A 15,236-nucleotide genomic window follows, 5' to 3' on the forward strand; every position below is an offset into this window, starting at 1 on the left:
TTGAACTAAGAAGTGGGAGAGATCTCAGTGACGAACGCCTGGGGTTGGCTTGGAGTTATAGATGGGAGAGATAGAATTATAGTAGAAGAATCTAAGAAACGATGATGACTCAAGACCTGGAGGGAGACGTGAGGTATTGCATGATTATATAGATCTATGGAGACCTTGGTTCTCAGGATGAAAAAAAAAATATATAATAATAATAATTAAGGATTAAATGAAAAAACAATAATAATTGAAAAAATAATTAATGACAGCAAAGCCAGGATAAGGGAGCATCTCCTCCACACGGAAAGCTCCCATGGTAGCCAAAGCGGGAAAAAAAGCGCTCACAGGCAGATCTTTTTACCCTAAGAGACAGAAAAGTCAAAAATACTGATAAATTCAGCTCTATTACGAGGCGCATGTCGTCAGGCCAGAGAAAAGAAAGGATCCCGAAGCCTGGCGATATTCCCTACCGAGGATAGCAGTTTTTTTTTTTTTTTTCCCTCTTCCCCAGTGGTCTGATGCAGGGCCGCGCGACGGGGATACGAGTATGCCCTAGCATGTCTTTGCTATTTTTTCTTTTTTTCTTGTGATCCATTCCATGGGAAGGATCTTCCCTGTCTTCTCTCCGGAATGAGCGCCTATTCTCTTCATGAAACACGTGGTGTGGTGGGTCAGAGGATGTGCCTATTAATTTTCGTTTCGACGTGATTGGACTTGAGGATTGAAGCTGATCCTGATTTAGATATTCAGAGATGGGATTTATCGGAGATGGAGATGCGAATGACGTGCAGTTCACTTGTCTGATTCTCTGATGCTCGGCAGGATTGCATCCTGATTCCTGAGAATATCGGTCTACGATCCTCCTCGTCCTGTCCTTGTCCCACTCTATACCGACTCGGTATGAGGCCATCGAATGGCAGTTCCACTGAACGACCCCCTTTTACATGATGCGTAGCTCGCTTAATTGAAGTCTCGACGACTCTCGAGGCAATCTCTTTCTACCGACGACGTTCCCCATGTCTCACACCGTCTACAGGGCATTCCGTCCTGCTAGTTCAAATGTCAGACAGAAAAGGACGTTTGGATGGGACTCGTCCTAAACTAACGGACCCGAATGGTTCGGGTCCGATTCCCGACCGAGTCTAAAGGAGGAGCTTTTATATTAATTTGGTGGACTACTGCACATATCTAGTAGTTTATTCCGGTTAACCCTAAACGGTTTTCTTGCCAGGCTGACATCATCTCCCAGCGGTGTAGTTGTTTCAGAATCCTCCAGGAGGTCAATCGTATAAAATTAGCAGAGCTACGCGTGGCTATCGGGAGGAGAGAAGATATCTCAGCCTCGATCGTTGATATCTAACCGGTATAGAAGCCGTGGAAGGATTGGAAGAAAAGGAATAGGAATACGATCCCAGCCCGACCAGGGTCTCAACCAGGGATGCGAAGGGAGAAAAAAAGATGTCGTGTGATCGGAAAAGACAGCCAGAGGTCTTTCTCTCATTCCTCCCATCCACGGGTAAACTAAAGAGAAGTGGACCAAATGGGGTGATTTTTGACCCCATCGAAAGTTAATGCTGCTGTGGCCTGATTCTGGGGCTCTCCCGACCCCCGTGACTAACAACACGATACTCGTTCTGTCTTTCTCTGCATCTTCCGTGTTTTTTCCATTAAGCGACCTGACCTCGGTTGAAGGTTTAAGGAACGCAATCAATTTTGTGATCTTTTTGACTTTGGTCATGTTCTCGAAGGATTCGCGGACAGTGGAAAGTCCCAATTGTTGTGCATTTAAACTCGCAGCGAGAGGTATATTAACCAACGAAGTTTGGTTGTGGCTTGTCAAATACGAACCTCTTCATTCGCCGGTTCCTTCGGTACCATGATCGGCATCATGGAGTCATTTCGAGAGGTAAGTTACAGGGAATGTGGAATTTCGTAATAGAAGGATATTCCTTTTTCTTTGCTTTGCTGTTTCGATTTATTTTTATTTTTATTTTTCTTCTCTAATCTCTTTTCTGGTCTTGACCTGCCCAAATGCCGACCACGATGGAGCACACATGCCAATCGACCTGCCCCATGAAGGCCCTGGTTAATCAAATTGGATGTGAGATGTGGCATTAGCCTGACACCTTCGGCTTCACTCCCGTAACCGATTTTGCCCGGGACGGACACCTAACGATTCTCGGATGTTAACGTCCCCGTTCGCTCCACTTAAAGCAGTTTGACAGATCCACCGGCGTCATCGTATCATTCGGCGTCGTCGTTAATTGCTCCTGCTCACCGAGGCTGCCTTCTGCTCCGCCGAGGAATGACTGTCTAGGCCTTTGACGCGACAGGCAGTGGTTGGGACGATGCTCCACCGCGTATATGTCCAGCATCCGGACGAGTGCTTAACTTTTGTGCTCGTCTCTGGGAACCCGGCGGAGGATACGGAGGCATGTAAGACATTCCTGTATGCGTTGTTTATGCCGGAGAGATGTGTTTCCGCGCTAAATACACATTGTACCTTGAATCGTGAATCTCTGGATGGATCTACAATGCGTCTCTACCAGACCTCCTTATAGATTCGTATTATAGAGCCCGTGCAGCATCCAGAGATCTAAAATCAAGTTATCTACATGATTCAGATAACAGAGAGCTCTATTGACCTGTTCCGGTGTCCAAAGCGCCACATACTCTTGAACTCCCCGGTTCCCAGCCCAGACAAACCTACCATCACCACAGTGCACACAGGATACTCAACACTATTACCTATTTTAGCCTACAACAGCACCTCCCAATAACCCCATACAGGCCTCCCAAATCCTGACCCAGCCCTCAAAAACCCATCTAAACCCTAACTCAGGCAATTGATGCGAGCAACCCATCACCCTCTAACCCCAAACAAGAAATAGACTTGTCTCCCCCCACCCACACTACAACTAGGAGAATTAGCTCAAATCACCACAAAGTGGGTAAACAACCTCTCAAAGTCGAGATGTGTCATTAATCAGAGAAACCTCCAGCTACCAGATACAAGCCGTGAGTAGTCACTAGTCATCCTCTATGCAAAGTGGTCCATAAGTAGATCCGAGATGGGCAGTCACTTATCAGCTGTTCGGCCCCTCTCTGCCACCCATTTTTTTCTTTCTTGATATGCTCGGGACGGCAATGTGGAGTCTGCTGCATCTATGCGACGATATCTGCAGAACCCATGATCCAAGCTGCGGGCTAGTGGTCCATAGAACTAGACTCAGATTGTTCATTGGTTGGCAGGCGCTCGGTTGGGGTTAAGGAGGGTTATTGACCTATAGTGTATTAATTGGGTTAGGACCCTTAATTAGGTGGTCTTGGTGTTGTTTCTTTTTCCTTTTGTGGGATTTTGGTGGTTATCTCTGTCTTGACTGTGTAGGTATTTAGCTTGATTTATGGATGTTGGTTATTTTAAATTGCGTGTGTATACTCAGGTATAGTAAATTGTGATGGTGATCCCCGAATCTGGGAAAACTTGGCTTTATCTCTGCTGAGATTATTCTACTTGCATATCCTGGTCTGGCTCTCACAATCTATTCTCTGTTTCTTCAGAAATTCAGGTTAATTATCATGCTCATGCACGTAACCCTCAGGACAATCATAAAACCAATTCCTCCCCACCTACTAGTTCCAGATCTACATATACGAGGTAGCACCACCGAACAATCTCCGCAGATCCCATTACAACCGAATACAAACTACTACCTGACTAAAATCATACACGCATAATAGTCATCGAAGGCTCACTTGCCGTCTGACTCTGCGAGGTACTACCCGAAGTCGAACACCAAGTCGTCATCGTAGCAGTTACCACTGTAGTATCATCTGGTTCACTCGTATTCACTGTAGATGTAGTGGAACATTGTGTCATAATAGTCGTAGTCACCGTTATTGTCGAGGAAACCTCAGGTGGTGGAGGCCCCGTTATGGTCCCGTGGCCGCCAGTTGGCCGAGAACTACTTTCTACTGGGCCTTTCGTGGACGGGGTAATTGGCGTGGAGCTGTTGGTGAAAGGAGGAGGAGGTAGAGTTGACTCTCCCGAGCCTGATGAAGACGAGTTCCCACCCTGAGTCGGGGCTGTTGTGGTAGTCATGAACGTGGGATTAGTCGGCACGGTTGTTGGGGGTGGAGATAGAGTCACAACTCTCGTTGTGGTTACTGTTGCCGTGGCGCAGGTGGATGAGGAGGGGTCCTCGCATTTAGTAACGAGCGTTGTGGTGGTTAGGGTCTTGTGCCAGGAGGTCCTCGTTGGCGGGTATAGTGTTATGTTGGACGAGGTTGTGGTATTTGTGCTAATTGGTGCGCATCCGGGGATGGGTGGTTTGGGTCGTATGCGGACGCAAACTTCGTAGTCCACGGGTAGGACCCTGCAGTCGTGTTCGCCCACGCGCACGTCGGGGTTCCATGCCAGGAAGTCGTCGACTGTGATACCGTTCTTTCGGGCGACGTCGTAGCAGTCGTCCTCACTAGAACAAACCAGCCTTGTTAGAATCTAATTGTGGGTATTGGGGTGATGCTGGATTACTGACTCGGATACGTGCCACCATTGGGTGCAGTTCTTGATCACATTTGGCTGGCGTGGGACGCTTGTTGGGAAAGCTGGGACAGGCGCCGTGCGTGTGGAAGGAGTACCAGGCACGGCGACACAGTACCAATTCCCATTCTATCAGGGACATTGAAGGTTAGTTGGCGCTATAATTTATTTCAATTTCAGGAAAGGGTATTCTTACGATAAGCCCTGTACATTTCTGGCCCACAGCAGGATTCCACGCCTTGAAGTCCTCCTCCGAGAATGTACCAAAAGAGAGTACAATATCGGAGCACGTCTCGGTCTGATTCCTCCGCCACCAAGCCTTGCAGTTGCTGGTGATCCCGGTTTGAATGGGAGCCGGGGTTGTGGTGACGGTGAGTGGCATGGGCACGAACCCACTGGGAAGGAGACAGTAATAGTAGTTAGGCAGTAGGCCCTTGCAGTCTGGACCAAGAGCCGGATTCCATTCATGAAGAAGCTTCTCCGGCATGTTATATTGTGATAAGATCTTGGAGCAGGAGTCTCCCTGGATAGCTACACGTTAGCAGGACAGAGTTGATAAGCGAGGTGGATAGTTCGAGTTGCTTACAGCGGTAGCATGATAGTATACTTGACATTTGCTGGGCATCCCTGACTGTGTTGGCGAAGGTGGGAGCTCAATGTCAGTGGTATTAGGGCAAACTGGAGGCGGCGACGTGTAAGGCGTAGGGTCCGGAATGACCACCGGGGTTGAACCAGTTGGATAGGTGATGCTGTAGCCAGCCGGCCTGACCATGACACATAAATAATAACCCACGAGAGGGGCGTCGCAATCTTCCTGGAGGCCCGGATTCCACTCCAGTCTGTATATGATATTAGCTGCCCAACCTGTTCTAATGGCTTTGAGAGCTTGGATTGACTCACAGATCTTCCTTCGACATCCACGAGCTGTAGAGGCTTGTAATGATGTCACAAGTATCACCGATCATGACCTCATGCCATTTGGTGCACGATGTGGGCTGGCCTGGCTGGGTTTTGGTAGGGGGCCATGCTGTCTCTGACGGAGGCGGAGGCGGAGTCCAGGTGGTAGTGGGATGATTAAACGTGTAGGTGGCCTTGCCTGTTGAGGTCCCATTGTCGCCTGGGGTAGAGATGATAGGCGTAGTCTTTGTGGTCTGTATAGACGTAGTCGTCGTGGAGCTGCCATCTGCGGTTGGGACCGTTGGAGTCGGTGTCTCGGTGGTGATAGCTGGCCCGACTCCAACGCAGTACGATGTATCTACCCAAAAATTCTTTTTACAGTCCTTAGAAACCGAGGGATTCCAACGAAAGAAGTCATCGGCGGAAATGCCATAATCACGCTGCACAGTGGAACAGTCGTCGTCCTTCTTCGCAGTGTACCATTTGTTGCAGTTGGGAGCGGTTCCTGGCAAGGTTGGGTGAGAAGGATGAGCTTCCCAGGTGGTGCTCACAGCATTGGCAGAAGCTGTTATCACGGCGAGGAGGAGAGAAAGAGTCAGCTGAAAGGGTGCCATGGTCATCAATCTGGAGGGGAAAGAAATGTTTAGGCATAGTCTGGGAGAGAGAGGACTAGAGCTTAGGCGATATTTATAGAAAGGCATCCTTTGACGGTACATGAATGTTAGTAGTGAATGAGCATATTCACCCTATGGTAGAGAATTTGACAGTATTGATATCTATTCACCTTTCCTCCTCACTAACCATGGTTCTTTAAATAGTAGCAAGCATAGGACATTCACACGCGTGGGCTGTATTCAATACTAGCAACGTGAGAGGCCTCCATTGAACCACTACAGAGACTCGCCGTGCATTATCACAACCCCACTATATTGAAGACAACTGTTCAAAATCGATAAGATAGTAAAGGTATTACCCAGTACAACAGTCAAGTACCACTCTTGCCTCAGGATCTAATTAAACAGCTCGTGATCTTCTCTTTGAACAAGCCATACCACGGGCTATCTGGATCGTTGTGAAACACCTCCCGGAACTTCCCATATACGGGATGATAGATATGCTGCAACCCCTTCACGTCCAGTTGAGTAGGGATTAGTGGCTCTGGGATCTCCTGAAGTTCGTGAGTCCGTACTAGAGTAAGCTTCGGAACGTCATGCTCATCCTTTCGTCCAAAAGTGTGTGATGCGTAAATCATTATAGACTCCCAATCAACGTCAGAATCAAGAGGCCACAAGCGATGTGGCTGTTGCTTTCGCGCCGCCCATGGAAGTATGTCGGCTGCAAGAAAATCGAGGTCAATAGCCCGATCTTGATTGCGACAGGGGCCGTTCTCGCTCCAGAGTTCCAAAGTATCATCACTGAATTGACGCGCTACCTCATCATAACCCTGGACATTCGCGCAATAGAACTGGACGAGTGAATCAGTTCTGGTCTCCCGATAGGCGAACTGCCACAACAAGGGATTCTGATGTTCATGTATGAGACCCCAGGCATGCCCGATCTCGTGGGTAATCATGAGGGCTCTGATATATTCTTCATCCTGTCCTTCGAAGTTTAAGTACATGGCGATCCTATCCCAGGGCTCGATGCGGCTCCTTCCAAGACTAGTGAAGAGTGAAGGTGGGTCATCATCTTGAATTATCAACAAACAATTGTCTGGCGTTGCGTCGCACCATGCCTTTGTAGTCTCGACGAATCTGTAGGTCTCTGGCAAGCCTGCAGCGAGCCAGAGTGACCATGCGGCCTTTACATCATATTCCACGTTCTCTTTCGTTTCAGGGCTGTTGAAGGCATAGCGGATGGTCTGATCTTCCCAGGTGCGGTATTCCGGAGACGGATCCATGTGTATCCATTCAGATGTGACAGTTGTAGCGCCTGCCTCCCAGGCTGAGTGACCGGCGTTGCTAAGAGATGCAAAGAACAACGATAGAAGAAACAGGAGATTCAAGACGAATCCAGTAGCCATGATTCCCATAGAGAGCTGTCACATAGTGTTAATACATACCGAGAACCTGGGGGGGGGGGGGGAGGGGAGTGGACAGCTTACCCAACGCAAGGAATAGTTATGGGTCATTTGTCTAATACAGAACAACGGCAAGCAGCTTCGTTGGTGAAAGGTTCAGCATGAGGTTTAGGGGCAAAGAAGGAAGACAGCAGTATTCCTTAAATAGTGACCAACATAGGTAGTTGCCACCAGTGCATGGACAAAGTGAATACCCGTATTTTCAGAGAGTGAATAAGACAGCTGGAAGGGAATGCATGTCAGAGCCATCCAAGAAGTGGTCATGATTGTACTAAGCGGAGTATTTAAACAGTTCCAACCCTCCCTCACTGAGACTCCGCTTTATTGATACCAGGAGGTTCTTGATTTTACTCAACGGAACCCTCAAATTAGGTCTTTTTCCTTCTGCCATCATGCTACCCAACAGATCAGCTACCGGTCTTTTCTTCTTATTCCTTTGCCAGATCGTGGTAGAGACGTTGGCGTTCCATTTCTCAAGCCTACAGCTCCTGCCTCTCCCAAACGACGATACGACTTGTTCTAAGTCAAAGCCTTGCCGACTGGGTTGCTGTGGGCCAATGTGAGAGTCATAATATTGTTATGTTTAGAAATCATATCAAGCGCTGATCAATACTCCCAGAGACTCGACTGGTACAGGCTCCTGTGGCTTTGGACCGGAGTTTTGTGGATCAAAGTGTACCTCTAATTGCGATCGAAAGAGTGAATGCGATGCAGGCTGGGGCAAAGAATGGTCGAACATGTCTACTTGCCCCTTGAAAGTGTGCTGTAGTAAACATGGGTTCTGTGGTGAGAACTCTTGTTCCCTGGATCGTATCCGCTGTGGCTAAGGGAAGACTTCAGGAACCACGCAAGAGTTTTGCGGTGACAAACAGGTACTATCTCCCGAATGCAATGGGCAAAGCTCAAAGGCCAAGACGATTGGATACTACGAAGCATGGAACCCCGAGAGAAGAACTTGTGGACGTAAGTACTTGCTACACCTAGCTCCATATATTTTACTGATCTGGCCCGATTGCCGCTCCAGAGGTGGAACCCAAGGATATCCCTCTAGGAATATACTCCCACTTGAACTTTGCTTTTGCTCTGATTGACCCCAAGACTTTCCGAATTGCTCCCATGACAGATGCAACTGCGAAGCGCTACAAATCTCTCACATCGCTGAAGAGTCGTCAGAATGGTCTTCAGGTATATATTGCGATTGGAGGCTGGGACTTCAACGATCCGGGTCCCACGAGGACTACCTTCTCGGACCTTGCTGGCTCACAGTCTGCACAAGATACTTTCTTTGAGTCACTGGTCAGTTTCATGCTTCATAATGATCTCGACGGGGTTGATCTCGACTGGGAATATCCTACCGCAGACGATCGAGGCGGCAGACCAGAGGATTTTGCCAACTATGTCACTCTAGTGAAACGACTAAGGGAGCGGCTGGATCAATTGCCGCGGCACTTTGGGCTCACCATAACCTTGGTAGGTTTTTTTTTTTTCTTTTTGCTTGTATCAAGTGCTTGAACGCGTAATGGCTAACCTCTGGTCCGATACAGCCGGCTAGCTATTGGTATCTTCAAGGATTTGATATTGTGAACTTGGAGCCATACGTCGATTGGTTTAACGTCATGGCCTATGATATACGTGAGTGGTCCTAGCTTTGGGGATATCCTTACAGCATTATTCTCGAACGACGATGCTAAACTTGCTCTTTTCTTTTAGATGGACTTTGGGACGCACATGGCAAGGAGGTTGGACCGCATGCGTTGGCCCATACCAATCTGACAGAGATTAACATGGGCCTTGAACTTTTCTGGCGCAACAACATTAATCCCGCACGGGTTGTTATGGGACTAGGTTTCTACGGCCGTAGCTTCACCATGGCAGACCCTAATTGCATGGAACCTGGTTGCCTCTTCAAGGAGGGAGAGGCCCCCTCCGGAGAGTGTACCAATGTTCCGGGGGTTATTTCGGCAACAGAGATCCACGGAATAATCAAGAAGGGTGCTACTGTGACCTTCTATAAAGATGCCGCAGTGAAGGTTGCTACGTGGAATACCAACCAGTGGGTCAGCTGGGATGATGTCGAAACCTTGAAGCTCAAGATCGACTTCGCCAACAAGCGTTGTCTGGGAGGGACCATGGTTTGGGCAGTTGACCTGGATGATGGCACCCTTGTTGAAGCATTGGGGAATGCCTCGGGGAAGAAGAAACAATGGACCAGCGATGGCATATTCAAACCAATGCCTTGTTTCGGTAAGAATTGGCCAAAGGGGTCCAACAAGACGTGGATCGGCAAGAAGGAAAAACCGAAGAAGGGATAGGTATTCTGCTTTATCTTGGTGAATCCTAGTATCTCAATATGGAGTTCGAAGTACTATGTTTAACATGATATTGTTCAACCTTCATTTCCAAGACAAAGAACTGCTGTAATCAGGGTGAATGGTTTACTGGCATCATGTACAATATATGCGGACAAGTGCATCCTGTCTGGAAACATAGCTATCAGGTGCACTCCAGTCTATGCCGAGGTACATGGATTCACAATGACTTCAAACAAAGAGCGATATAGTGCATATCGATGTGGCAAAGGCCAGACTCTAGTCTGTACGGAAGCTGTGAAATAGTGTGCAGCTCAGCGGGGTAAGATATATATAACTACACTATTCACCATCAAAGGCTCTTGAATTCACGGCATGATGGTTATAGGCTCATTAAGGTGCAAGTCCCTGCAACCTGTACACAATTGAATTCACTCACGTTCAATGACCCACATTATATAAATCTTTATATGTGCTATGGGAGCATCTTCCCTTCCTCTGGATTCACACTTCATGGAGCATATCCTCAAACCCAACTTATTCCCATTTGATGAAACGAGTCCCTTGTATTGATATCACCAGAGCCAGATCTCCCTCATGATGGCAGCTTTTGCCATGCTCCTGCTGGCACTATCGCTGCTGATGGGATCCTTCGGCAGCTGTGCTCTCAGTAGTAATGCTAACCAGAGCCTCGACTACACCATCAGTCCTCAGGGTGAGAACCTTGCCCGCAGAGAGCCAATGAAAGACCCCACCGACATGACCTGGATCCAGAAATGGGGTGCTATCGGGGACAGTTTTACTGCTGGCATTGGAGCTGGCCAGCTGTGGGATAAAGATAAGAAATGTGCTCGATACGATCGATCCTATGTCACAATACTCGATCGTGCCATTGGATTATCTCCCCTCACCTTTCAATATCTGGCCTGCAGTGGTGCCAAATCGAAGGAAATTCTTGAACAAGCCAAGAAACTCGGCGGCGGGATGGATTTGGTGGTTCTGACGGCGGGAGGAAACGACCTCTGCTTGGTGAGGAGAGCCTTGAGACACCTTGAACATTCGCTTAGAAGCTGGAAGCTAACATGAAAACTTGCTAGATTGATGTTCTGAAAGACTGCATCTTTCTGGCTTACAATGAGAAGAGCTGTGAATCATCTATCAGGAGAGCTAAGCTCAACGCAGAATACATTCTGGAGCCAGTCCTTGAGGAGATCCTCGTTGAACTGGAAAAGCATATGAGGCCATCCGCCGGCATTGTGGTCTTCGTTAGCTACGCTCAGTTCTTCCATGATAAGGACACGGACTCGGATAGTTGCGCAAAACATAACAACTGGGCTTTCCCCCCTATCGGGGGTCCGTTTGAAAATCTACCGGTGGACCTAAGGAGACGCAAAGAATATAATGAATTGGTCCGGATTACCAATGCCGGAATTGAGAGGACCATTGACAAGATGAGAGAGAGAGGTGTGAAGTACAGGTTACGCTTTGCGAACTGGGATGTATGGCCCTCTGATGAACAGGTTGCTGGGCAGTTTTGCTGGCCTGGGTCTACCGGGGCATACCCCGACCCCCACCAGGTCAATTTGCAGTTCTTCAAGCCCGACACGAAGAAGAAATCTATACATGATGAGATCAAAAAGGGGGACACAACCGTAGGCAAAGGCCAACTGGAGCCTGAGGTCAACTATGGGGTCAATGAGAGCCTCTATGGCATGCTGGGCGACAGGAGTCCGAACCCTGCGGTGGAAGCCATACACATGCTCAACGGTAGGGATTCAGTTCCTAGGGATGATGCACACGGTTGCTCGGCACACCTCGACACGCGCTCTTGGGGATCCAGACTCCCAGCTCGATGGGGAAAGTGGTTTCACCCGAATGAGAAGGGCCACATCACGATTGCATCGTTCGTTCTCAACGAAATCATCTCAGCACGGGCACAATTCTTGGGGAGAGACAATCCGATTTGCAAGGATGAGGATCGAGACCAATTTCATTGCAGAGGGAACAAGGGCGACCAACTCAGTCATTATGTCCAAAGCCACATCGCGGATGAGACCTACAAGACATACTGCAACGAAGTACAGCCACCCGAAGGCCAAGTGAACTGGCACGACGAGCGCGTTTTCTACGAGGATACCCCGGACGAGCACAAGTACATGATAACCCTCACAAAGGGAGCTACGCAATTCAGTAAACAAGAATGTCTCACCACATTCATGCGAATTATTCACGGCTGTGACCTATATCGCCCGGAAAACCCGTTAAACCTCAAGCACGGGGGTACTTGGAAGAAGGGGAGATATAGATATGAATTGAAGACGGGCCACATAAGGCGCCCCTGGCCTGTTGCAAGACCTAGCGGCACATGCGAGGGATGGTATAAAGTGTTTTTTTCAAGATATACTATCAGGGGTAGATTGTGGGCTAGTCTTGATCATGGGGAAGAGCTCCGCAAAAGTGTGAAAGATTGTATTGGAGGTGGCCTGACATCTTGGAGTTTCAAATACTTCAACAGAGCCGACAGTCATGATATGGAGTGGGAAGCAGGATTTTCAACGCCCATCTGGGTGATGAAAAGGTGTTTCCAGAACAACAAGGTCTTCAACAACATGGGGGGACCAAATATTGGATGTGAAGGTAATGACAATCCATGGCCTTTCAACTATTAGTATCTATATGTAGGAGGTTAGGGTTGAGTTCTCTTTCACGGGCAACAGGAATTCATTGTGGAATGTAGATGAACTCCATCTGCAAGGTTGGATAACAGTTCACTTGTTGAAAATGAGCCATATCACAATCATACCAAAGCAATATCAAAGTAGGGCCTGCGTTAGTCAAGGAGAATGCACGTGTGCCCATGGGCCACGTGACGCCTTCCGAATCCGGCAGTGATTCGTAACCCTCAAGCTCAACCCCATATTTATTCCTCTGTGGTTTTTAGAATCTGTCTTCATCCCATCCGAATGCGGTACTGGACAATAATAAGCACTGCTGCAGTCATTATGTACCAAAAGATTCCGATATTTGGTCCCACTGTCCTACCAAGGGCTGTGCGTTTTACGGGACGACGATTCACCCTTTTGGAAAGAGTCTAGATGCATACCGAGCAACGGACCTAGCCAGAGCAATTCTATACTCCCAAATTCGCTTTGAAGGAGGTGAAGATGCTATCGGCAACGGCTATGTACTCCCGATCAGGTACCCGGTGGCCGATGGGTCCCTGGTAGACAAACCCTAATAAGGGTCGCTCTTCCCCGGATCCGATAGAAAAGATCTCCATAGACCCATGGAACTATCGTTCACCGCAAATATGGGGTTCGCCATCATCTATGACTCCACATCGCGCTCAACAACTCCGCGCTCGTCAACGTGACCCTACGCTCCTGATATTCCATGGGTCCTCCCCAGATTCCGTCAGACGGATCCCTCGATTGAGGCGTCGCTCTGAGACACTGGCACGATCGAGCCCACGACGTTCCTGGACGAGGACCGGGAGAAGAAAGCTATTGTTGCTGTGTTAGCGTACGCTATTCTATTGTTATTCTATTCTTACCCCCTGTTTTCGGAGCTGTCACAAACGCCACCGCGCGGATCCCTCTCTATATGCCCGATCAGATCTGGGATCGACACTGCCCGAAAGCAGTGGCGAGTCTGGACTTTGTTCCAAAATTTGTGTTTGGTTAAGGTCATCTGTTGGTTGCGTCCGGTGGTCAAAACCAGCTTGTGAGCACTCCTTACTTAAACCAGGTGATTTCCATTCCAACTGACGCTACATCTCACACAGCAAACAATCTCTCAACTCTCAACTCCAGCCTCCTCCTATTTAGTTCCTAAAGATCGACATCAGACATCAACAACAACAAAGTTCAAGAAAAGATGTTTATTAAACTTTTAAACAAAGCGCTTCTAGTGCTTGGTCTGCTGTCAGCTGGCACGCAAGCTGCAACTATGTCAGTATAACCGTGATGTTACCCCTTTTGCTCTGCATAGTCCCTTACTGTTGGAGCAGTCGCTTGGACCCTCGCGCAAGTTCGTTCGATTACAATGGCGAAAAGGTCCGCGGTGTCAACCTGGGTGGATGGCTTGTGCTTGAGCCTTGGATTACACCTTCAATTTTCGATGCCGCTGGTGCCGAGGCCGTCGACGAGTGGTCATTGACTAAGATTCTGGGCAAGGAAGAGGCTGAAGCCCGCTTGTCCGCTCACTGGAAGTCTTTCGTCTCTGCGGGCGATTTCCAGCGAATGGCTGATGCCGGACTGAACCACGTCCGAATCCCCATTGGCTACTGGGCTCTTGGACCCCTCGAAGGAGACCCTTACGTCGATGGTCAGCTAGAATACCTTGACAAGGCGGTAGAATGGGCTGGAGCGGCGGGCCTCAAAGTTCTGATCGACCTTCACGGTGGTAAGTGTCCTTTGGGCTGAACATCCAAACATGGGAGTCTAAGCATGGCTAACAATCTGGCCAGCACCGGGATCTCAGAATGGATTCGACAACAGCGGTCGGAGAGGAGCCATCCAATGGCAACAAGGGGACACTGTTGAGCAGACCCTTGATGCCTTCGACCTGCTGGCCGAGCGGTACCTTGGCTCCGACACCGTGGCTGCCATCGAAGCTATCAACGAGCCCAACATTCCTGGTGGAGTAGACCAGGGCAAGCTGCAAGAGTACTACGGTTCCGTCTATGGCATCGTCAACAAGTACAACGCTGGCACATCTGTGGTATACGGAGATGGTTTTCTGCCCGTAGAGAGCTGGAACGGCTTCAAGACCGAGGGCAGCAAGGTCGTGATGGACACTCACCATTACCATATGTTTGACAACGGACTCATTGCCATGGATATCGACAGCCACATCGATGCCGTCTGCCAGTTCGCTCACCAGCACCTGGAAGCATCTGACAAGCCTGTTATTGTGGGTGAGTGGACCGGTGCCGTGACTGACTGTGCCAAATACCTCAATGGCAAGGGCAACGGCGCTCGCTATGACGGTTCCTACGCCGCTGATAAGGCTATTGGTGACTGCTCCAGCCTGGCTACTGGTTTTGTGTCCAAACTCTCTGACGAAGAGCGATCGGACATGCGCCGCTTCATTGAGGCTCAGCTAGACGCCTTTGAACTCAAGAGCGGCTGGGTGTTCTGGACCTGGAAGACTGAGGGTGCCCCTGGCTGGGACATGAGTGATTTGCTCGAAGCTGGTGTCTTCCCTACTTCTCCTGATGACCGGGAGTTCCCTAAGCAGTGCTAAGCACACAGTCGCTAGCTTTTTTTTTTTTCTTATCCTTTAGCCACTATTCTTTTTCTCTCTTCCTTTCTTTTCACCCTTTGTCGCTCCCTTCTTGCTCAACATCTTTATGGGCAGTGGAGTATCTAATCTTGTTCATTTCGGGAGTATTATTTGATATTGGCCTCGCATGGTT

General features: G+C 48.8%; 6 protein-coding genes across 6 annotated transcripts; 4 read left to right on the forward strand and 2 right to left on the reverse strand.

Moving 5' to 3' along the window:
• Window positions 1–4,723: 4,723 nt before the first annotated feature.
• On the reverse strand, window positions 4,724–6,042 carry AO090003000985 (LysM peptidoglycan-binding domain-containing protein; the record flags this gene model as incomplete). Its single annotated transcript, XM_023235122.1, has 3 exons — window positions 4,724–5,062; window positions 5,118–5,370; window positions 5,432–6,042. 3 exons carry the CDS (start codon window positions 6,040–6,042, stop codon window positions 4,724–4,726), a joined length of 1,203 nt encoding a protein of 400 aa, XP_023090172.1.
• A 389-nt stretch (window positions 6,043–6,431) lies between these two features.
• On the reverse strand, window positions 6,432–7,559 carry AO090003000986 (uncharacterized protein; the record flags this gene model as incomplete). The annotated part of the gene is made up of 2 exons (XM_001820045.1): window positions 6,432–7,466; window positions 7,533–7,559. 2 exons carry the CDS (start codon window positions 7,557–7,559, stop codon window positions 6,432–6,434), a joined length of 1,062 nt encoding a protein of 353 aa, XP_001820097.1.
• A 1,065-nt stretch (window positions 7,560–8,624) lies between these two features.
• Window positions 8,625–9,020, forward strand: AO090003000987 (glycoside hydrolase family 18 protein; the record flags this gene model as incomplete). Its single annotated transcript, XM_023235123.1, has 1 exon — window positions 8,625–9,020. The coding sequence occupies one exon, from the start codon at window positions 8,625–8,627 to the stop codon at window positions 9,018–9,020; it is 396 nt and encodes a 131-aa protein (XP_023090173.1).
• A 104-nt stretch (window positions 9,021–9,124) lies between these two features.
• AO090003000988 (uncharacterized protein) lies at window positions 9,125–9,820 on the forward strand (the record flags this gene model as incomplete). The annotated part of the gene is made up of 2 exons (XM_023235124.1): window positions 9,125–9,140; window positions 9,219–9,820. The coding sequence occupies 2 exons, from the start codon at window positions 9,125–9,127 to the stop codon at window positions 9,818–9,820; spliced, it is 618 nt and encodes a 205-aa protein (XP_023090174.1).
• A 597-nt stretch (window positions 9,821–10,417) lies between these two features.
• Window positions 10,418–12,486, forward strand: AO090003000989 (SGNH/GDSL hydrolase family protein; the record flags this gene model as incomplete). Its single annotated transcript, XM_023235125.1, has 2 exons — window positions 10,418–10,846; window positions 10,915–12,486. The coding sequence occupies 2 exons, from the start codon at window positions 10,418–10,420 to the stop codon at window positions 12,484–12,486; spliced, it is 2,001 nt and encodes a 666-aa protein (XP_023090175.1).
• Window positions 12,487–13,782: 1,296 nt separating this feature from the next.
• Window positions 13,783–15,064, forward strand: exg1 (glucan 1,3-beta-glucosidase; the record flags this gene model as incomplete). The annotated part of the gene is made up of 2 exons (XM_001820049.3): window positions 13,783–14,221; window positions 14,286–15,064. 2 exons carry the CDS (start codon window positions 13,783–13,785, stop codon window positions 15,062–15,064), a joined length of 1,218 nt encoding a protein of 405 aa, XP_001820101.3.
• Between the last annotated feature and the right edge of the window lie 172 nt (window positions 15,065–15,236).

This window comes from Aspergillus oryzae, chromosome 2 (genome assembly GCF_000184455.2).
Source record: "Aspergillus oryzae RIB40 DNA, chromosome 2".
Taxonomy (NCBI): domain Eukaryota; kingdom Fungi; phylum Ascomycota; class Eurotiomycetes; order Eurotiales; family Aspergillaceae; genus Aspergillus; species Aspergillus oryzae.